This window comes from Macrobrachium nipponense, chromosome 3 (genome assembly GCF_015104395.2).
Source record: "Macrobrachium nipponense isolate FS-2020 chromosome 3, ASM1510439v2, whole genome shotgun sequence".
Taxonomy (NCBI): Eukaryota; Metazoa; Arthropoda; class Malacostraca; order Decapoda; family Palaemonidae; genus Macrobrachium; species Macrobrachium nipponense.
The window spans coordinates 118,782,173-118,806,241 of record NC_087202.1 but is presented as its reverse complement, the minus strand read 5'-3'; the positions used below and the strand labels follow the sequence as shown (position 1 = coordinate 118,806,241).

General features: G+C 42.0%; 1 protein-coding gene across 2 annotated transcripts in view; it reads left to right on the top strand.

Annotated features, from left to right (window-relative positions):
• LOC135222003 (SID1 transmembrane family member 2-like) overlaps window positions 1–24,069 on the top strand; it is a 180,884-nt gene that overhangs the window by 88,356 nt on the left and 68,459 nt on the right. For both annotated transcript variants that reach the window (XM_064260113.1, XM_064260112.1), the window contains exons 11-12: window positions 1,340–1,487; window positions 10,823–11,017. In XM_064260113.1, the coding sequence (XP_064116183.1) occupies window positions 1,340–1,487; window positions 10,823–11,017 (343 nt within the window). The remainder of the gene's footprint in view (window positions 1–1,339; window positions 1,488–10,822; window positions 11,018–24,069) is intronic.

Here is a 24,069-nt window from a genome sequence, read left to right as displayed (position 1 = left end):
GAAACGAGTCATCACCCATCGACGTGGATGGCAATGTATGGAGGGGGGGAATGGGGGGACGGGAGGGGGACCCCGTAACCGGGTGGCTCACCGTGATAAACGGTGGTGTCTTCCCAGCCAGGTGAAAGATACGAGGTTGGGGAAGAACCGTCGGAACAACATCAATATCACTGATATAAATAGGATTATTTATAATAATCAATCAAATAAAATTAAAGCGATATCTTAAAGCTAGACTAACACGGGGAACACGAAGCTAAGCAAACAGAAAATTAGGTTAATCGCCGATCCGAAGAAAGGGGTATGTTAGCCTAATTTAACCTCTAGTTCAAGAAAACGGGGGCAGGCTAATCACCAATCGACAATTGGGGTATGAAAGCCTAACTAACTTAACTGGAAAATAAAATTATAACAGGGAAGCTAATCGCCATACCGAAGCATGGTGTATGTTAGCCAACCTAGTACCTATAATATTATTAAAGGTAATCAGGAACTAGAGAAGGAAAGAGAGAACATCAGAATAATTAAGATGATATGACTCTCAATCGTGACTGATAAAAACTCCTAACATGTAAGGCGTAGCTAGACTAAGGTCCGAAACGTGCGGTCGGAGCGTGCCCCGTGGAGGCCTAACTAAAAAACTAACTGCATAAAGATATAGAGACTATGTATAAGTAACCATATCTAAAGTACTGAGAAAAAAGGGAAATCTCTAACGGTATGGAAGACCGAAAGAGATAACCCGTACCGCCATGCGGTCGAGGGGCATACCGGCCGATAAGCTCCGAATATGTATAAAACACGAGATCATCATAAAATGAGATCAGAAACCCCAAACAGTACTTAACTTAGAAGCAGAAGTTGAAGACATCTTGAAAATAAATCCAAATAAATCCAAATAGAGCGAAACACAGCACGAAAAAAATTTTAACGTTTGGTGTAACGCGCGCTATCGAAGGAATGACGTCTCAGGCGTCGGAGGCGCTCACGGTAGTAGTAGACCGGGAGCTGTAGCACGGCTCCTCCGTAGTTCGGGGTTTTGTCGAAGGAAGAAGCTAAATGGCAAGGGACCTCTGGTAGTGATTCCACTCGCTCCTTACTATACCGACACTTCTATAAGAAGTGAGCGAGCCATTTATCTTGGCATTATATTGTTTCTTTTTTCTCTAGGATGAATAGCAATATTTATTCTTCAGAAATAGTATCAAAGGAACCATTTCACAGGCCGACACAGGTCAAGCCCAGAAATAATATTTTGTTCAAAATGTATTATAATATTTTGTTCAAAATGTAGAAAGCTGAACTATTACATCCTACTAATTCTGTTTATCTTGTATAGGTATGTGGTATGGTGGAAGAGGTTTGCATATTTTCAGTCACAGACTGCTGAAGCTCAGGTCTCTGAAATGGGATTTCAAAATAATATTCTAATCATGGCTGTATTTGCTGTACTACCAACTGCAGAACTCATCAGGTCATATTTGAAGGTAGTGTATGTTTGTACAATACAGGATTTAATGGTATGCCGTGTATCTTTTTTTTTTTTTTTTTTACATTTATAGGGTTCATAGATAGTTTATGTTCAATTTTGTCTATCAAGATCCAGTGTCTTTTCATTTTGTTTCATGATCCATTAACTGTTGGTGAGAGTTGGCCAGAAAAATAAATCCAACTTACATCAGCTGAAAAAATATAACTCAGTTTGGTGCTTGTATCGTACTATTATGAATAGATTCATTCTTCAATTAGAATCATGCAACCAGATATCAGCTTTGGGATAAATTGTGGAAATCATGACAATTAGGAAAGTGAATCTATGGTGAAAGGCTAAGTAATTAAACCTAAATGAACCATCCGTTTACAGAACAAAAAATTGTGAATGGTACAATTTGTCATTTATTCAGTTTTGTGGATATTTTAAAAATGTGATATAAATGTTATATTTCATAGCAGCTGATATATTTGATGACTGATATTGTCAGTCCACTTCTTCAAAATTATACAGTAATAATAATAATACTATTTTTGGTACTTGCTGTTAAGTCCTCAAAGATTACTCTTTTCCATGGTCTATTCAGAACTCCGTGGTGACCAGACTAATGTCAAAGAATTCTCTTAACTGGTCTTGTGGCCAGATATTGTGTCGTAATAATAAGCATTGTAACACTTGATAGAGCATAAATGGACTCAGGATAAAAGGGTATTAGCAATGCTAATACCCAGTTCACCCACGCCAAAATCACAAGAAGAAGAAAAAGTGGTTGTACACATATGTACAGTTATATTGTTTACATACTACGTACCAAATTCTGACCAAAATGCCATTCCTTTCTGTTGGTCAGTGTAGGATGATGCCTTACCCAAAACTCATGTCTTTTCATCAGGGAAGTGGGAGGCTTTTGAGAACTCAAGCAACTACCATAAGTAGGTTCAAGGAAGTGGGAGGGTTTTGAGGACTCAGCAGCTACTACCATAAATAGGTTTTTCCTACGTCAAAACCTGTTTTTTGATAGCGCAGTCGCGGTCTCATCCTCAATGAAGTTTACAAAGAAATTGACAGGTGACAAAAAGCTCTTGGATCCTAATTACAACAGCCCCATGAAATTTTTGGTCCAGGGTCAAGCCACTAGTTTCAAGGTCCCATTCTTAATTCCAAATACCTTTAGGTTTGGTAGCAAAGAACAAGGAATTAAGTGCAAACTTATGTTTTTTAAGGTGAAGTTCTGTGGTGACTTATCTAAGCATCCTGGGTATGGTTACAATATTGTCAAACCTTCCCCAATGATATTTAGCATACTCACCTCTTGGGAAGATCCATAAGTGCTGCTATAGCACTTATGGGTCAAAAATATCTATGCCACTTACCGATACAAAGTGTAGTCGAATTTGTTTAAGCTCTAGGCAAGTGTTGCTCGAGTGTAGGAAAAAAACACCTTTTGGGATGTCTGCCATGACCTCTAGGTTAAGCTTAAGTGCATAAACTGGACATAATGTTTTATCTGCTAATTCAAGTTTACTGAAAATAGGAGATTTCATTCTTGAAAGACTCCCATTCTTGGCCAGGAATGACATGCCAGAGGACAATAATGATTGATGATCAGCTGTTTGCATGCTGTATTGTCCCCACCTAAGAGAGCCCAGTTTGCTAATACGAGCTCCTGATGCTATTGCATGGTTTGTATCAGGTCCACTGAATTGAGAGACTGATTGAAGTCTAAGCACCTTGCTCAGGGACCAAGTAATTGAACCCTTCTAGGGCAGATGTTTGTTGTGCAAAGGACCACAGAAGGGAAGTGACAACTTCTATACTAGAGTCAAATGACAAAATCATATTTCAGTGGTTCCGTTAATGCTGCCTTGTATTCCATGATTGTTGTAACTGCAAGGCATTTGTCTTCAAAAGGGATAAGAAATTTAAAAAATTGTTTTCCTAGAAATTTTGACTGGACTCTCGTTATGGATACAATGTAACTACGTATATCTTCCATACGTACAGTAATACCTTGAGGTATGGGTTTAATTCGTTCTGTAACCACTCGTAAGTCAATCTACTCGTATGTCAAACAAATTTCTCTCATTTAAAATAACTGAAATAGATTTAATCCGTTCCAGCCCTGTGGAACATCCCCAAACCATCCTAAATTGTGAAAAAAGACATGTTTTTAATTAAGAAACACACATTATACTTTACCAATGCAAAACAAAATATATGAAACAAAAGAAAAGGTGTTATTTAGTAGTACTGTATTCTTACCTTGGAGACAGATGAGTGCGGCTAATGGAGGTGAATGGTGGAGGAGGAGGGAGTGAGGGAGGAAGCGATGCAGGTACTGTAGACACGTACACTAAAACAGCACTTTCCTAACACAATGTAAACTAAAATTGCATTTTCATTACTTTAAATAAATTGTAAAAAAGAAATGCACTTTTTTCTTCCAATCGGCATAAATAATATGCACCTTTTTGCAAATTAGAGTCTCCATCACTGTATTCTCTGCCAGCTCCTTCTCTTTCACCCACACCAGCAGAAGCTTCTCCATTTCTTCATGGATATTTGTCCTTAATTGGTACAGAATTGTAGTTCCTTTTGCTGGTGTTGCACTTTTGATGGCATCCTTTTCTTTAAGGAGGGTACAAATTGTAGATGTTTTGCAATTGTACAGCCTTGTCAGTTCAATCACTCGTACACCATGCTCGTGTTTTTCTATTATTTCTTGCTTTACTTCTATTGACTTCATTCTCTTCTTCTTCTGATCACTTTCCTTTATAGTCACTTTCTTCGGCCCCATGTTGGCCCAATAAAGTTCAGTAAAAAGTGCAAAAATTATGCAAAAATCGAGTACAGTGCACAAGATCTGACTTGACTCTGCAGATAACACATGGGAGTGAATGAGATGCTGGTCGCACTGATCCTGGACCCGTGTGCACCAACTAGTGGCAACCTTCCAAAACACTCGTATCTCTGAATTCCACTCGTACCTCAGACCAAAATATGGACCGAGTTGCAGCTCGTAACTCAAAAAATTCATATGTTTGGCTGCTCGTTTCTCAAGGTATTATATTACTGTACTTGTATTGCCAGATATATGAAGTTTGTAATTTTTGCACTAGTACCTAGCAACATTGGATGAGTAATTTTCACGGCATGGATAATATTTAAGAAAAACCACTCGTGAAGGTCTTGGCTTAGCAAGGAGGATCATTAAACAGTGGACAAGTTTGAAATTTATATCTTTGCCAGTTATTAGAGTATAACAGGAACCAGTCCCTGGTTGGCCAATTTTGGGCTATTAAGTAAGCTGTTTTTTTTAGTAGGTTAGGAGTTTGCTCAACACCTTTGAAATCTGGAACTATGGAGGAAAGGGTATATCGTCCTCCAATCCAGTCTTGTACAAAGGCATCTCTTGCTGCTGCTTGCCTGGCAGTTTGTGATTTTCATATGTGATGAATAGCTCCACTTCCATTTGTGGAAGCATGTTGGCTATTTGTCTAGTTCCACTCTGTTGATGCTGTCATTTTCTTTGATAAGGAGTCTACTATTACATTGAGAGACCCTGTAAGGTGAATTGCAGAAAATTACCACTTCCTTTCTTGCCCCATTGAAGGATGGCTAGCATTACCATACTTGGGGAGGTGAGTATCATCCTGACCTCTAAATGTTGTACATTAGTCATGTCTAGAATCAACCAAATGTCTCTCTTCTGGAGGTTGGAGTTTTTTGAGAGATTTGATATGACAATTCCTCAGAGTAGCTGAACACCTCCCTGCCACCTGACGCTCTTCCCAACCTGTCAGTAAGGCATCTGTATGTATTGTCATTCTTACAGACTGAGGAGTCAGGGTGACCTATATCACCAGATTCCTTCTGGGATCAAGGCTGAAGTATCTCCCCAACTTTTAAGATTTTTTGATGAGGTTGGTCTCGTACCTTGTTTGTTGCATGTGATAGCTAAAATTTTTTCACATTCATTTGTTGTAATCCAAGTATTGGGTCTATTATTGATGCAAATAGCAACATTTGGAAACAGGGCTGTGCAAGGCACATTTTGAACACTTGGCTCATTCTGTTTCGAGTATGATGGGAAGAGACAGTGAGCTGTGAAAAGTGTCCCAACATAGTCCCAGTTGGGTGTGAGGTGGGATTTTGCCAGTTTATCATAAAACCTTTTGACTGTATTCAGTTGACCACTGCTAATAGGTTTTTCAAGCACATTTTTCTTCTGGGCCCCCAGATTGACAATGTCTAGTAGGTGGGCTATTAGTTGTTGTACATATTTCTGATTCTCTAAAAGAAACTAAAAGTTACTAACTTTGCCAAATCTTAGGGCAATGTTTAGCCCTCAGGGCATGGATTTGAATCTGTACATATCTTTCCCTGTCCAGAACCTTAGGAAGGGACGGAAGGTAATGACAACAGGGACATGGTAGTATGCATCTTTCAGATCTAAATCCCTTTTAGAACAATTGAACGCACTAGGCAGTGGTAGTTATTAGGAAAATTTGGCAAACAGTGTGCTTGTTCAATGTTGATAGGTTTTGAATTGCTCTTCATTTGGAGGAATCCTTGTTGGGGACACTTAGAGACGTGCTTGTTGAATAATATCCACATATTTCTGTATGGCTCCCATTGGAAGAGCCCCTTTGCTGGAGGGGGAGGGGTGAGACTGTTTCCACCCCATCCCATTTGAAATTAATGTGGTGTCATTGAAGTTGACCCTCAACCGTACAATTCTTATTGGTATCTACCTTTTCTTCTACCCCTGCCCTTGATAGGCATTCCATTTGTTGCTTATCTTTTTCCTATAAGAGGATCCTTGGACCTTGTGAAAAATTTTTATTGCTGTTGTCGTTGCCCTTTCATGAGGCATCATCCCTTTTGAACACCTACCTGTTCTTTGAGGGAAAAACCTTTTGGGGTGACTGAAGGCTTACAGTTTTTAGCGATCCTTTTTAGGTTGGGCAAGGGAAAGTTTCAGATTTTGTTTTCTAAATTCTCCATTTTCCCAAAAGAGAGCGCTCTAGTACAATTCAGTAGGTGGGCATGCTTGTTAAGTTTTTAACCACAACAGACTCCTCAAGCAGGTCCATACAAAAAAGATTATCAAGTAATAATAAAGTTACATTGGAAAGCGAATAGTTGGAGCCCTCCAATGTGTCACAGGGTTCTCATAAGCCTTGTGATGGCAACTAGTACGAAATTCTGCTAAGGCTGTTGCCTCTGAGATTCTTCTCTCATAGGGATCTGAAATTGCTGTGTAGCTGTAAATAAAGGAGACTTTTCCCCTTCAGAAGGGAGCTGCAGTGTTGCCTATTCCTTGGTGGAGTTTTCTGAAACTGGGATGACCAAGACAAATGGTCTGGTAGGCGGTTAGACCCGCCTTCATATTTGTGATGTATTAAAACTCGGCTTATGGGAGAAAATAGGACCAATCAGTGTTCAGAATTCACTTGAGGCAATGACGTTATCCTAATAGTCATTCTTACTGTGTGCGTGATAGTTATCCCAAGTAAGGTATAATTTTATTATTCTTAAAAGACAATTTTTTATGCATGTCACAAATTTTTTCTATCAGTTTATTTATGAAGTACATATGTCGCCTAAAAATAATGCATTTATAAAAATCTATTTTATTGAATAATGAAAACTGATGAAGTATAACACTTTTGTATGCAATTTGTATGATTCATTGCACGGCTCTTGAATATGATATTCGATTTGTAAACAAACAGACGATTATTATTATTGTACCATTTTATTTATGGCAACTTGTACATTTTTAGGCGTTAACGACATTAAAAGAGTAAATCGCTAGGCTATATCAAAATCTTTTCGATAATTTGTAGGGCCATAGGCCTGCCATTGAATTTATTATATTCAACTTTTGGCCTACTCACTTGGGACATTGCAATCTTCTTATGGCCATGCTGTAATTGAGGGATCGAAAGATGTGACAATTTACTGAAAAAGCCTATAGTTCTATAATTCCTGGATGAGTAGCCATAGGGATAAATGTTTGATTTTTTTTTCATTGATTTTTTTTTCATTAAGTTACCCTGGACAAAATTCACTGGCCTACACAATATCTGTTCATCAGTTTTCCTTATTTATTAAAGTAGATTTTTATAAATGCATTGTTTTTTAGGCAACATAAGTATTTCATAAATAAACTGATTGAAAAAACTCATGGCATGTATATAAAGTTTTTTTAAGATTAATAGTAATAATATACACTACTATGGATAATCCTCAAACACACAGTAATAATGAATGCTAGGATAATGATGTCATTGCCTCGAGTGAATTCTGAATGCTGATTGGTCCTATTTTCTCCCGTAAGCTGAGTCTTAACACTGATCACAAATATGCGACCCGCCTGCCTGAATGTAAACACTCCACTCCACTTTGCCTTTCAGCCCAGGCTTCAGATTGAGGGATGGCATGAGGTGGGCATTAATGTAAATCACCACAGGATGTATGATTAGGAAAAATACAATTTACATTAAAAAATTGTGATTTGTTCCTACATGTTATACAAACCCTCGGTCCTTTACATTGGGAAGACTCACTGATTGGAGGGAGGAATCTGAATGAGCTTCTAGAACTGACTGGAGTGCAGCACACCTGGGGTATTCTTCCTGGTCGTAAGAGCATGGAGTGCCCTGCCTCTGACAGCTTGATGGGAGTATAAGAGATGCATGATCAAGAGTCAGACCTCTGTGGCTTTTCAAAATGATTGAGGAATTGGCATTAAGGCAAAGTTCTGGGGAGGGTTTGCATTATTGCCAGTCTCCTTCCTCCCCTTGCTAGAGGAAGGAGTGGGATTGCTTCTACGATTCTGATAAGAAAAATAGAAAGGAAACTGGATGTGTAGGCTTACCACATCAAATGCCCAACCAGCAAGTGTAAGTTCGAGTTCTATCCTCAACCCGAAGGAAGAGGAGTAGAACAGGGAGGGGGAAGGTGGAGAGGCCCGTCACCCTGGCATCCTTCTCACCTCTAGAACTGCACCCCATAGGTGAGATGCAACTTGTCCTCTTGAAGGAGCTGGGTAAGACCTACCTGAAGGAAGAAAGATATACATATAAATGAGGTCCTAATCAGACAGCATCTAGCTTTCAGTCTGACATATTCTTCGGAATGTGATGAAAGTACCAAGGCACTTGCACTGTTCACTCTTTGAGAGAGGGTACATTTAACATAGCCATCTGCAGAGGAGTTCCTCACGATCTGGTAGGACTTGGAGGAAGACGTGTTATTAGACACCTCTGCATTGGAGGCCAGCAGTGGAGAAAGGAATTGACATTCAATGAAGGATGTCGATCCTCTGTAGGTACAGCAACACACCAATAGAACAAAGTAATGGTTGATCTGGATCAGGCAATGCAAAATCCAAAATGCTGGAGATCATGAAGGATTCGCCTTCGTCAATAGATGCCGAATGATTGCGCATCTGAGACGGAATCACGACATGACACCTGCCTTTTGAAGGGTGATGTTGAGAATGAACAATGCGAATTGTCTATCTTCTTCACCAATGCTGGAAGGAGATGAGATGTGGTCTTGGAAACCAAAACTCTGTCTGATGATTCTCGCTAGGTATGTGCACGGTAGACAGGACTCAAATGCCTTTTAGACCAAGGTCCCTGTGATGGCAAGACAGAAGTTTCTCATCAGTAGTTGAATCTCAACTAAGGAGAAACAATACGACTTTAGTGAATGATTAAAGTGGATGTGGACCTATGTCTTCACAGTTGAATAGGAGAGAAGCAAACTCTCATGATTCTGATCATGGAAAAAGTCCTATCGATGACACCAACTAGTTAATATGGCTCTAATCCCTGGCATGTTACAAAGGACTGAAGAAGGTACTATTCCACTATTTTCATTGCTGCTTGGCGAGAAAGTCTATGCTTGCAATGAAGGCAGGAAGACTTTAGTCATGAAAACATAGGGATTTTACTGCTTGTAGAACTCCTTTTTGAGGGTTGGATCAAGGAGGAACTCTTCTATTTACCCTGGAAGCAGAGCTAGTCGGGTGGGGAACAGGTGGAGCCTTCCGTTATCCATTTTTAATTCGAGGGGAACAAAGAATAATTGAATACCCTACAAATTAGAAAAATGTTCATTAGAAGACAAAACTCGAATTGTCTGAAGAAAATCATTCCAAGTCACCACAGCAGCTGATGGGTCAGTGTGATGAAGTAGAAGATTATAGACCTCTGTTATACCATGCAGGTAAACAGGATAGTGAGTCTAATGAGGCATATCTCTGTCTAAAAATTCTCACGTGGCAAATATGTAGTACGACACATGAACCTGAGGCGAGAATTCTGAGGCAACCTAAGACCTATGTCTGGGATGGCCTGGCAAAGAGATTCGAATTGAACCCTTGACAGAGGAGAAACAATACTAAGATGAACAGAAGCTCAGAGAGAAAGCAGAACTCGCCCTCGCTCGCCTCTGAATTGAGTTGCCAGTTTGTGCACTCCAGGCCATCTTGCCTGTGGTTGGAAATTAGTACAGGAAACCAAGACACTTTGAGAACACCAGAAATTTCTAGGAATTCAATTGTTCAGTGAGACTCCTGATTCTTGTACATAATAGCAATTACTGGGAATGTGCTGGAATGCGTTTGGCTTATAGAACTATTAAGTGTATGCAATACAGATACACGATCGAGCACCTGCACATCAACTGAAATGAGAGGGAAAGAAACCCTCTTGTTTGGTGCTAATACTACTTGGTAAGCTACATACATAAAAATGACATTTTTACAATAAAATAAGATTTTATGTTCGCATACTTACCAAGTAGTTACATAAGCAGAACCCTCCCTCCCTCCCTCCCCTCTCATTGATAGAAGGGCATAAACAACTGATTTTTGTGCCGAGCTGGTTCCTCTCTCCCTCGGTATTTGGGGTGGCAGGTATCGCCTAGCCAAAATAAACTAGCAATACTGCGAATTTGAAAAATTCTAGCTGCCAATGGATAGAAACTGCAGCTATACTATGACTACTTGGTAAGTATACTTAAAATTTTATTGTATTATAAAATGTCATATTTCAATAGTCTATTAATACTATCCAAATTTAACTACTGCATCTGCCAACTTGTTAAATTTTGTTTCTTCAGTTTACAACATTCTCAGTCATAAGATTCCTGTTGTATGTTTCCTTATCATTGTTAACTTTAGCAGAAACTTTTTCAGCTTTTTCTCTTTTATAAAGTTACATTTTATTTGAATAGTTGGTGTTATAGTGTTGGCCTGACAAAATTTTGAAAACTTTTCAATCATAACCGTACACCAGCATGTATTTTCAGGTATTGTCCTACAATGGTGATGAAGATCAGTGTTTTTTCAATTCTCGCTGCCTCACTGGAGCTTGGATATTTCATGATTTTGCACGGGTATTCACAAATATTGGGTATATTTGTGGTGGAATTGCCTTCTCACGTATAGTTTTGAGACACAGACTGCTGACCTTCAGGGATCTCGGTCACCCTACAATAAGTAATGTAAGTCCTGGTCTAATAAAAGTATTTGTTTTATTTTGAAAGTATGTTGGGGTAGAATTTGCTATAAAACTTTTATGTTATTTTTATAAGATGAAAAGGATTTGTATAATATCAAACTCATTACTGTAGCATAAATAATTAGCCCAATTTCAGAGTCACCTGATTATTAGACATGTTAGTGCTTGCTTGAAAGAAAAAATTTGACAGTAACCCAGTGCATATCCTTATAGACCACTATGCTTCTAAAGGCTTAATTGCCTTACTCTTGTGCCTTTTTGAAACAGTTTGCAGCTCTTGGGGATAATTTATGAAAATTGTTGAATGTATTCTAGAATTCTGTCAACTTACTTTATACATCCACCTTTCTCTTTTGCTCATGCTCATGCATTAAATAAGTTTTAGTGAAACCTATTGTTTGCCAATTAGAAAATCAGCATCGCGAGAAGGTTTTACCACCATTACGTTAGAAAAAGACTATTGCTGTGCCATTTTTTTTGCATGTGTAAGAGGATGGTGATAATACTTCTTACTTTATTTCCATTTATATTTAAAAAATTTTTTTTACTTTTCTTAATTTAAATTTCCCCAGTCTTGTAAATAGATTATATTTGTGATGAATCTTACCTGCTATTAAAGTTAGCTATATCTCTGCGCTAATTAGGCGAGTCGACATTCAAACAAAAAAATTGAGTGGTGCCCAGATGAATGTCTAGTTACCTGTTCTCCACCAGGTGTGTTTCGAATGTTTTAGAACTTGTCAGAATTCTCCTTGCCACCTGTGCGGTTAGGCGATTGTTGGTATTCTATGAAATTTGGCTGTTTTACAATTGTTTATAGTATTGTAGTTTTATTTTTCTAGGATATCTTCCACTGGAAGCAAAACTAATAACATCAGGGTATGTAGGAATGCTTTTGGTGTAAGCAGGATGTTCGAATTTGGAGTAGATCAACGTTCAGTTTGTACCGGTTGCAAGGGTACAGTGTGTGATCTAGAAACTCGATGTGAAGAATATAAGGAATTGTTCTCAGAAATTTAAGCCTGAATATGTCAGATATAGGAAAGAAGGGAAACTGATAGATTGCGAAAGCAATTAGTTAGGACTTAAACCTGTCAGGTCTATCCTACTCAGTGTCCCTTCATTAGGCATTTTGGTAATGCTAGTATTGACTTCCTTTCTAGCACGGCCTCATGCTCCCCATTCGGTTCAGGAACAGTGTATCAAGAAGTTAGAACATTAATCCTAATTTTAGTTCTAATACCAGTTGAACTGAGTTCGTGATGAGAAATGTTCCGAATCCCTCCATAGTGTGCGCTCTTTTTCACGTTATTGACAGAAGTAAGGCGTTGGTGCCCTCATCTGTGCGTAGCCCGAGCGTAGGCCTACCTTGTGACAGTTGATAATGCCCGTTGCCAGGGAACCAGGTCAGTTCTCGGGATGATGGGGGTCTGTGCTCTCCAATACCTACTTCACCCTTTTCACGGTCTGAATCTCGTCTAACACGTTTGCCTAAGGACAGTTTTGGTAAACATTAGTCCATGCTCTGTAGTGCATTCTGCCATCATCACCACCTAGCTTGAGGTGTTCACATGCATAGGATTAATAATATATGATATAGGTATAGACAAGTTTATTGAGATGATAATGTGTCTAAAGCAAATTTTACACATTCCAATGTTATGTCGACTCAGTCAACTGTTTTATACGATCTCTCATGTTTTGGTTTTTCTAAATTCTTGTCTGCTAGCCTATTCCTCCTTCTTCATAATGCTTGTGTTCATTCTTTGCCTACTTTTTCTTCGGTTATCGGCAAGTCTCTTACTTCTGCCTCAATTAATATTTCTCTTTCAAGTCTACACTGTCTATAGTATACGTATAAGGTTCTCTCCAAGTTAGATAGTATTCTAGCTTCAGAGTTTTATAACGAAGTGTCATATAGGAATGCTTTCAAGTATGTAGGTTTGCTTTTGGACGAGGCGGGTGAGTTGTTGTAACTCCTCTCCCACCGCCTCCCAACCTTTCTCATTTTATTTTGTGCCTCGTTTTCTCTCCCTCAGTTGACTCATGCGTGCTGTATCCTCGTTTAGTTGAGGAAAGAGACCACGCAGAGAATATGTCTTGCTTGTCTTATCATATTTCGGCACCCTCTAAATATTGGAGAAGAGAACCAAAACTTTCTCCTACTAGAGCACGTTTCGTAACTTTTCTTGTACTCGGTTGCACATAGCTCCCTTTAGTTCTGCCGTGGCTTGTCATCTTGTTTCTTATAAAGTTGCAGACAGCTGAAGATCGCCTCTTGCGATACAAACACTTATTGGCGCTTTAGCCTTCTCTAGTAGGAGGTTCGGTTTCTTTCTCTTTCCTGTGGGAAAATGAACTCGAGACTGACAGGCATGCTAATGGAGTTTCAGTCTAGCTTGTTGAGTTGTTAACTTTTACTCAGTAGCTATGTTATCTCGTCTCTGCGCCAGCTTAGAGAAGTGGAGGTGCCAATCCACCGAGTTTTAAGGGTTTGGGGCCAGCTGGAGTTTAGTGAGGAAGAGAGTTAACTCATTTCTGATGCTGCAGGATAATGTCCTGATGCTTATACTCACTCAGTTTGGAAGAAGTGAGAACACTTGTGTTTCCTGTCCATGCATCTCGGGTTGAGGTGATAAGGGCGTATCTGTTAGTAGTCTTATTTTATTCCTTTCAGGGTAAGTGTAGACCTCAGGTTCTGGGATATGGACAGTTGCAACCTCCTGACATGCATGGAGAGACTTGGGACCAGTACCTTACATGGTGGAGACAGTGAAGGGGAATTGTGATTCTTTTGTGGTTGTCCTCCACTGGTTTAATCTGCCTTTTATAGCTTCCTTTCTCTTCTTTAGCAGAAATCTCTCATAAGTCTCTCTCTTTTTAGTAGGAGGTTGTATATAGAGGAAATAATGGTCCAGGCAGTAATTCTCTGGGACGAGCTCCATAAGCAATTAGGGATAGTATTCTCAAACATTTTAAGAATGAATAATAGGAAATGTCTGCCCACATACTTTTTGGTTTTCTAGCATGGTTTTAGTGCTTTTCCAAAGAATGGTCAGACTTGTGGTATGTACACATGCAAGAATGTATGCCACTTACCAGTACATCCTGAGCCACACAAGTTCCTTCAAGATGTATTTACAAGAAGGTATTGATGGTCTGTGCACTTTGTTTGGCTTAGTGTACAGTGTCTCTATAAGTTTTATCTGGAACTTTGTTGCCCATAGGTGGATGGTGTCGACTTTATGAGCAAGACACTCTCCTACTGAATCAGTGGTTCAAGTTGGCCAACTCTGTCAACAGTATTTCAAAGGCCTAGGACCTGTTGCTTCTCCTGGCCCAATTTCTATGCATTATATTTTCAATTCTCTATATTCCCATTCTTATCTAGTGTTGTGGGGATGATACTTAATTATGTATGCTTGTCGGTCAAAGATGAATAAGCACATGCTTCTTGAAGAATTTTATGCCTGAAGGAAACTTCCTATATGGTAAGGGCTTTTCCTTATTAGGAAACATGGCAGCACTGGGGATTTTTCAGATAATCATACTCAGTTAAAGTGCTGTTTTGGCGTAAGAATTATGACTTGCAAATAACGTTCATTAAATTTGTAAGTATTCCAGAACCATCTTTGGCTGCAGGGCTGTAGGAGGGACTCCGTAACCAAGAATTGCCCATTTTGTTCTTAACTTAAGCCTAAGTCCTGGTTTTGGTTTTCCCTTTGTCATGCAACACAAACAAAAAGTTTTAACTAGTGTCAGGTTTATTCCTGGTCAGAAACAAAGTCTTTGTGGAAAGTTTGCAGCTTTGAGTGAATGAACAACATATTGCTTTGATCATTCGTTCTACGGAAGGACAGTGTTTTGGCAGTTGGGGATTCAGAAAGAATGAACTGCCCACAAATGGCCTTTACATCTGTAAGTTCAGCAGTTGCTGTGGGATTTAAGCACTCATTTAGACTTACTAGCTTGCAGATGAACAGGAACACCCGAATGATTACTCATCTTTTGATGGCCCTAGCTTGCAGATGAACAGGAACTCCCGAATGATTACTCCTCTTTTGATGGCCCTCAGGTTTGAGCAGTGGATGTTTCCTTAAATTTGGCCGAATTCAGACTCGTAGGCTTGTCCCTTATATCTACTCTAAATACTGTTGAGCAATTTCAAATGCAAGAATTGCTTAGTGTCTCATGTGTAGCCTCAGAGCAAATGATTTTCAGAATTTCTAATGCTCTTGGTAGATGTCTCATTCTTCCATTAAGAGGAAATCAACTTGAATACACAATTCCATACACTTCCATTAGCTTATGCATCTCCTTAACTGGAGATGTTAGAATGTCCCTTCCCAATAAGAAGATTTTCAAGTTATCGTGGGATCTGTTCTTAATTGAAAACAGCCATGGCCTTGGGTCAGAAGCAGTGGTCTGTGTATTTCTGAGGGGGACATTCCAGAGGAGTTTTCAGCACCTGGAACCATGTAGACGTCAATGATTTCTGTTTAGAGATAGTAAGACTTTTTGCTGTCTACTTCCAAAGTTATCGTTCCATACTTTCGTCGGTATTGCATCGTACTATTGTATCGTACTATGAGGTGTTGAGATTGAGGCCCCCTCATCTCTATACCAGTCTCTCTGGATTTTAGATGCAGGTATAAACTTTATCTGAATTTACTATGAAATCTTTTATTTAGCACTATCAGCAGTTAATAAGTAAATTTATTGCCAGCACCCTTCTTTAAGCTGTTGTAAAGGGAATGCTATTTTATCATTCTGTCTTAGAGCTGAGGGTGATTTTAAGGCTATGTTTTACAGTGACCTATAAGAATTCCAATGTTACCTCCTTAATGGGGAAGAAGAGGAAACTTCTCTGTCCTGTTGGGTCAATTAAAACTGAATCAGATAGGTTAAACCTAGAACATCTTTTCATCCTTTCAGAAACCTAGAACAACTTTGTCAAAGGTTAATCCTGGAAGAGGCAAAAAGGGATTTTGACGAAGGAAAAATCTATTTCTGGGTGATTGGCTCGTGTCGCCCTATGAAAGGATCCTTAATATCATTCTTTCTAGGTAAAATTAATCTAAAATTACCAGAGAAAAACAAAATTAAGAAAATGTCAGTAAAACTGACTCGCTCACTCTTAAAAAGAAGTGTCGGTATGGTAATAGGGGCGAGTGGGAACACTACCACGAGACATTCACCAATTAGAACTTCCAATCAGAATCCCCACAAGAGAGAGCTGATACCAACGGGCGATGCGGCCGCTACTACTACTACTAGAGGACGCCACGGACAGCAGCGCCCCTAGCGGACATCCTTAATCTAAAAACATCTTGTCCTGCATGGGGGGGTAAACAATACAGGGTGGGTTTCATAGGGCGACACGAGCCAATCACCCAGAAATAGATTTTTCCTTCGTCAAAATCCCTTTTCTGGGCTCAGCTCGTGTCGGCCTATGAAAGAGTACCAGAGAAACAGACAAGATGGGAAAAAAGGACAAATGAAAAGCAGATGTAAAATGAGGGATATAATATAAGTAAATCAATTACAGCATATAAACTAAGTACTTAAGCCTAACTTATTCTAAACAGTAACATAAAAGAAAGTTAGTAATGTAAAGTACTTAAAATTACAGTAAACATAGTAAATTATAATAATGCAGTGTAATATTAACAAAATAGATTTACTTAGATAAATTATTTACAAAATATACAAACACATGTGTCCTACCCTAGCATAAAAATAAGGGTAGGTACACTGAAGTACATTATCAGTACAAAGTGTGGATGTCCCTAGCAAAAAAATAAGGGACAATCCACTAGTATGATTTCAGCGGCTAAGGCTAGGATATCCGAGTAGCATGGCGATAGGGTGAGGCATGTTGGATGAGGTAGGTAGAAAGGAGACCTGGATCTGTACTACGACTACTATACAGTATCAGGAGAAACAATGTTTCCCGCTGCTACTGCTGAAAATTTTAAAGATTCCAAGGACTTTAGATAATGACGTTTAAAGACTGTCGGAGATTTCCATCCAGTATACTTTTTAAGATCCTCAAAGTTCATATGTTGAAAGTAATTAATTGAGGTGGCTACTCCCCTGATATCATGTGCTTTTGGGAATGAATCAGGATTGGCTTGTTTAATGAGTAAAGGATTTGTTGTCTAATACCTTTACTGACAAAGTACCACCTTTTTCTCTCATGAGAGAGAACCTGAGGATCTTGAGGATGTACGAGATAGAAAGGCTCTTAAAGTTGATACTGGGCAGAGAGAAGGGTCTTGGGAAGTGGGATGACTTTCCAAGGGGCCCACCTTGCAAGAGGATCCTCATTTTTAGCCAAAAAACTACGATCCGGAGCAAGCAGAACTTCTCCTGAGGGGAGGAATTCCACATGACCCGCATCTCTGGATAGAGCCGACAGTTCTGAAATTCTAGCTCCTGAAGCTAGGCTTAATAAGAATAATGTCTTTCTAAGAAGCATTATGAATGTACAAGACGAGTTGTCAGTATCTGAAGCTAGTTTGAGGACATCATTTAAGAACCATGAAACTGCAGTAGGCCTTTGAGAAGGTCTAAGTCTAGCACAGGCTTTAGGAATAGACGTGAAATAAGATTCAGTCAGATCTATCTGAAAACCTAACTGAAAGATCTTCTTCAAAGCCGATTTATGAGTAGTAATAGTGCTAGCTGCTAAACCTTTTTCAAACAAGGATCTGAAAAAGGATATAGCTAGATTAACTGTCATGGTTGTAGTGTTTGATTCTTTCTGAAGGATGCTAATTTTTTAACAGCTGAGTCATATTGTCTAATGGTTGACTCTCTCTTATCTGATTCTAGGAAGAGAATATTTTGTGGATCAATATTAGCATCTTTATTAGCCGCAAACTTCATGAAGTCCATAAAGTTAGGGTCTGAAGAATTCCTGAGGAAGCGAACACAGTCCTCATTTGTACTGATTGTGACAGCTTGGGATTGGGAATCCGTTGAGGTCGGAGACCCAATTCCAGAAGAAGAGGATACCAGTTGCTCTTGGGCCAGTCCGGTGCAATCAGAGCTACTATTCCCTTGAAAGTCCTCAGCTTGCTTAAGACTTTCAAGAGAAGATTCACTGGAGGAAAAACATAAATTTTTCTCCACTGATCCCAATCTAACGACAGCGTCCGTGGCATAAGCCAGAGGGTCCAGGTTGGGGGCCACATAGCAAGGGAGCTTGTGGTTCGCTTGTGAGGCGAAGAGATCTACTTGGAGACATGGGACTCTCCGGCATATCCACTGGAATGACCCGTCGTCTAGGGACCATTCTGATTCCAGAGGAACTGACCGGGACAAAGCGCTGCTATCACATTTCTTACCCCCGCCAGGTGAGTGGCGGACAGATGCCATTTGTGTTTGTTTGCTAGGGCAAAGATGGCTATCATGACATGGTTCACATGCTTGGATTTGGACCCGTCCCCTGTTGATGCAATGAACTATCACTGCACTGTCCAAAACTAGCCTTAGATGAGACTTTTTCGGGGGAAGCAGTCTCTTCAAGGTAAGAAATACTGCCATTGCTTCCAGAACGTTTATGTGGAGCTGGCGAAATTGAACTGACCAAGTCCCCTGAACCTGTTTGAACTGAGAATATCCCCCCCACCCGGACAGGGAGGCATCCGTGTGAATGGTTAACACTGGAAGGGGATATTGAAGGGGTACCCGCTTGGCTAAGTTCTTTACTTTTGACCATGGACGGAGTTGATTGCGAAGGATCTGTGGAATTACTGACAACTTGTCTCGAGATTTGGTGTTTGCTCTCGATCGCCAAACTCGATTTATATCTTTTAGCCTTGCTTTCAGGAGGATATCTGTTACCGAAGCAAACTGAAGGGACCCTAGGATTCTTTCCTGGTTTCTCCTTGATGTTTGTTTGCATTTGAGAAATTGCCTGACAGATTTTGCTATTTCCTTCCGTTTGGCCACTGGAATTGACAGATTGTGGGAAGACAAATCCCATTGGATTCCCAGCCACTGAAAACGAGACTCCGGGGTAAGTCTGGATTTCGTTTTGTTTATCTGGAACCCCAGATGTTCCAGAAAGTGAACTACCTTTTTGGTGGCTTTGAGACATTCCTCGACAGTTGGTGCCCAGATCAACCAATCGTCGAGGTATGCTGCTACCATGATTCCCTGAGTTTTCAATTGCTGCACAACACTTCTGCTATTTTCGTGAATACCCTGGGGGCATTCAGACCGAAGGGCATCACTTTGAATGAGAATGTCTGATTTCCTAGCCTGAATCCTAGGAATGGGCGGAAGTGTCTGGCTATAGGGATATGATAGTATGCGTCTGTAAGATCGATGGAGCATGTGACGGCTCCACGCGGAAGTAAGGTCCTTACTTGCGAGAGGGTAAGCATCTTGAACTTGTCGCAACGAATGAAAGAGTTTAGCTTTGACAAGTCTAAGATTACCCTTCTTTTTGTTGAGCCTTTCTTTGGCACGCTGAATAAGCGACCTTGAAATTTTAGCTGCTTGACTCTCGCAATAGCTCCTTTCTGAAGGAGTTTCCTCCGCGTAATCTGTCAATTCCTTTGATGGTATTTGGCGGAATGATTTGATTGGAGGAGGATCTTTGATCCAACTCCAACCCAATCCTTTGACACTATGCTCTGTGCCCAATTGCTGAACCCCCACCTGTGACGGAAGAGGAACAGCCTCCCTCCTACCTGGGGAGCCTCATTGTTGATGGGCGGGTTGACCACCACGCCCTCCTCTGAACTGCCTGCTCCTTGTCGCCCTTCCTGCGCCCCGCTGGCGAAAGTAGCCTCTCGCCCTACCTCTCGATTGCTTGTTAAAGGGAGGGTAGCCCTGACCTTCATACGTAGGGTTGAAGGCCGGCGAGAGTGCGTAGGAGGTCGAAGGTTGTGATTGAGGAGACAGCAGGAGGATGGGCTGGTTCTGTTTAGAACTAGCAGGTTGTCCCTGTTGGTAACCTGGGACGGCCTGAACAAATTGCTGCTGTTGCTGGTGTTTCTGGTAAGGCTGGAACCTTTTACCAGACTTCTTTGGTTTCTTACCAGCAGTGGGGACGGATTCTTGCTTCCTCTTGGATGAAATACCCCACCTAGCTCTAAGGCTCTGGTTGAGCCTAGCAGCCTCGTGGTGTACTTCATTTACAGCGGACTCTGGGAAGAGATCCGCTCCCCACATGCTAGAAGCCAGGAGTCTATTAGGCTCGTGCCTAATAGTGCACTCCTGCAGAACGTGCTTTCGGCAATTCCTCCTAGCTTGGAAGAAGTCGAAAGCATCCGTCTGAACCGTCTGAAGCTGGGATTTGGCCAAGATCTTAAACAGAGGTTCCGTAGCATACGAGAGAGCAGCCATCTCCGTTATGATCAGTGAATTGAGTGACCTGCCAAACCTAGTTCGCGCGTCGAACTCCGCCTGAATCAAGGAATCAGGCAGCCTTGGAAGCTTCTCGCCGAACTGGTCCATGGCGCAGTCCGGTTTGAGCTTGCCAAGCGTGAACGTGGCTGGCAAGTTCTCCCACAATTCTCCAAAAGCTGGGAAGAGCGGAGAAGTAGACTCCACCTCCCTTAGTTGTGGCATGGGCTCATCCTTGAGGACTGCCTGAAGAGTCCTCTCTACTATTTTTGTAGCGAACGGAAGAGAAGCCTCCTCTTCCGTCGCAAAAATAGTGAAAGGACTCTTATAGGCCTGGAGCTTGGTGTTTGTGCACTCCCAGTCCTCAAGGCAGTGAACCCATTCCCGTTGGGCATGATCCCTACTGTAGAAAACATCCTCCCTAGAGATCTTGTCTTCCCTAGTAAGAGCCGCTACGGTCAGCCTAGCATAGCCGATGAAAGGCTGCGTCAAACCCGGAGGATAAAACTCGAAGTCCTCAATCCTTCGAGTTCCACACTCCGGGATAGAGATCATACCATCCTTAAATGGAGCGTAAGCGGCTACTCTCCATGGGTTCTCCATAGAGAAAGCTGGCAGAGAGTCGTATGGCGGGAGCTGGAAAATACCAGCACTTGGCACTGGGGAGACTGGAAGGGGGACCTGAGAGAGCCCAGCTACTCGGTCTCATTCTCTCTAACTCTGTTAGAGAGATCTTGGATGGACTGGCCTGATTGCTCAAATTTCGTCCCCAGGGCGGAGACTTGCGAGCCGACCATCTCGCCCACCTGTTGCATCACCACTGCTGAGAAAGCAGTGGGATCAAAGGTGCTGGGTCCCGCTCCTCCCACCGGCGTTACCGGAGTGGATGCGGTGGAGGCCGGAGAAGGCATTGGCTCGGCGGGAGCGCGAGCCTTCTCCTTAGAAGCCTTGCTTCTAGAGCTCTTCGAGTAAGAAGAGCTCGGCTTGGCCTTCACCGCGTCAGCGTAAGAAGTCGAAGACTTCTTAGCCGAAGAAGACGAAGATGACTTCTTAGAAGTCGTCTTAGTTAGGGTCTTCGGTTCTCTCTGTCCCTTCACCTTTGGGGGTACAGAGAGAGCGGGAGAGCGGGTAGGGATCTCAGATCCCACAAAGCCTTGGAAAGAAGCGCTTGAAAAAGGGACAGGAGAAGATCCAGGAGCGCCCAAGGAAAGACCTTGGGCGCCCGACACACCTACCTCAACCAACAAATCCTCTGCCCCTACCGCCATAGGCTCGATGTTGAGGTCCAGGGTAGCGACGTCCGGGACCGACTCCTGTGTGGCTACGACCCCGAAAGATTGCTGCATATCTTGCTGGATGGAGGCTATGAGAGGGGCTGCGGACAAGGGGTCAACATACCCAGTTGACTTGCCCGCGGGGAAGATCTGGACGGCCAGCTTCTTGTCAAGGATGTAAGGCTGGCCTTTGGCGGCGTTCTTTCCCACCCCGAAGCCGCCCACCCACCCAGCGCTTTCAGTGGTAGCAAGGGCGACCTCCCTCACACCAGTAGCCTGAAAAGAAAAGGTGATGAGCTTCTAATGGCGGAACGGGGTTAACAAACTTATGTCTAAGAGTTGTTAGTAAATTGATAAAGAAGCCTATAATCGACTTACCCCCTCCACCAGCTGACTGACTAGGTCGTAGCAGATGGCGCAGGCTTCCGGGTGCCAGACGATCATATCGTTGAATGGCGTGGCACATGGAGCGTGAGACCTGCACTCATCGTGGCCGCAGGGGTCGTACAACGTCGCGTTGCATCCCAGGACCTGACAGTTGGTAGCCTGTAAGTGGAAAGATACATGAGTATCAAGAGAACACTTACAGCCTAACAGTTGCTCCGCTGGTGCCGGAGCGAGAAAGTTAGATTAAACCAGAGCCCCGCCATAATACGTGTGGTAACAAGGTTGGTTGGTTGTCCTAGGCTATTGCTCCGCTGGCGGCGGAGACAAGAGATAGAATCCAACCAGGTGTGGTGGTAAAAGGAAACCACGACGAATAATGGCGGGGATGGTAAACATATGAATAATAAAATTAAACAAATCATCGTAAAATTAGGGTATATCCTTAAAATAACAATAATATCAAACCTTTCTCCACCCGTCTACTAGAAGAGTGCCCGGGTAAGAAGCAAGCTCCCTTCCGGTAGCGGGGGAGAGATGTAAGGATATAGTAGGCAAGCAACCGACCACTATAGTGACCACCCCGCCCGCTGGCGGAGCCAGTAATCTATAACCAAAGGTGCCCCGGCTGCGACGGAAGGCTCCGTTCGTTATAGAAAGGGAAGGTGGCTGAGCAACTGGGGAAGGGGGGGAGGGTCTCGGCGTAACACGGCGGGAGAGAGAGAGGGGGGGGGTTGGCCTACTCCTCCCCGTCTCAACAACTACCCGCTCGGAGACTCGGTACCCTATGAGTGGTCGCCCTACTACCACCCGCTGGGAGGAACCCCTGGCCACCTCAGAGAGAGAGGGGAGGAAGGCAACTGAGGTTGTCATGACAACCAAGGGGTCCCCCAGCGCCTCCCTATACCTGGTAGGGAGGGAAGGGGAAGGGTAAGGTGCGATGGAACACGTGCCCACCGCAAGTGGCCTAAGCCGCGAGCAACACAACCGTGGGAGGGCCACGTGAACCAGGCTGTACCAATACATGGGACATGCACCTAGGCTAGCCTAACACCCTAAATAGAACAAAATTACATCGTAAAGATGGAAAAGACACTTTTAGTAGAAGAAAAAGAAGCCCAGGAGGAGGCAAACTGTTCCGAGGAACAGAAGCCTACTCGGAGCCAGCGATAGCCGATGAAGAGCAAGAGCCGGGATGCTGGGCTGGAACAATAATAATAGCCCTAAATACCAAACTAAGAGAAATGGTAAAGGGGCTAATCTAGCTAAAACTCGATGTAAAAACGATGAACGTAATATAGTAAGCCCATAAGTATAAGAAGTCCCAGTATGGAGGACCGGGAATTCTTAACGAGGCAGCATGGCGCCGCCACGAGACAACCGGGAAACCGTATATGACCTATTAGAAGGAAAATACTGGTTCCCGGAAGACAAAAATACAGTAAAACATTACTTATGAGGCACTTAACTTAGCCGTTGCGATGGCAGAACGTTCCATGATGATGGTGATAAAATTTCCCGTAAAAAGCACAAGCACTAAGAGAATGCGTCTGAACGCTAGCGCTAATGATTAAGGATGTCCGCTAGGGGCGCTGCTGTCCGTGGCGTCCTCTAGTAGTAGTAGTAGCGGCCGCATCGCCCGTTGGTATCAGCTCTCTCTTGTGGGGATTCTGATTGGAAGTTCTAATTGGTGAATGTCTCGTGGTAGTGTTCCCACTCGCCCCTATTACCATACCGACACTTCTTTTTAAGAGTGAGCGAGTCAGTTTTACTGACATTTTCTTAATTTTTGTTTTTTCTCTGGTAATTTAGATTAATTTTACCTAGAAAGAATGATATTAAGGATCCTTTCATAGGCCGACACGAGCTGAGCCCAGAAATTAACCTTTTATTTTTTGGTTTAAGAAAACCTAGCTGTCTTTGCCAATGTTAAGCTTGTAGGCAAAGTTAACTTTTTGTTTTGTGGTTTTAGAAAATTAGAATGTATTTGTGAAGGTTAAGCCTGGAAGAGGCC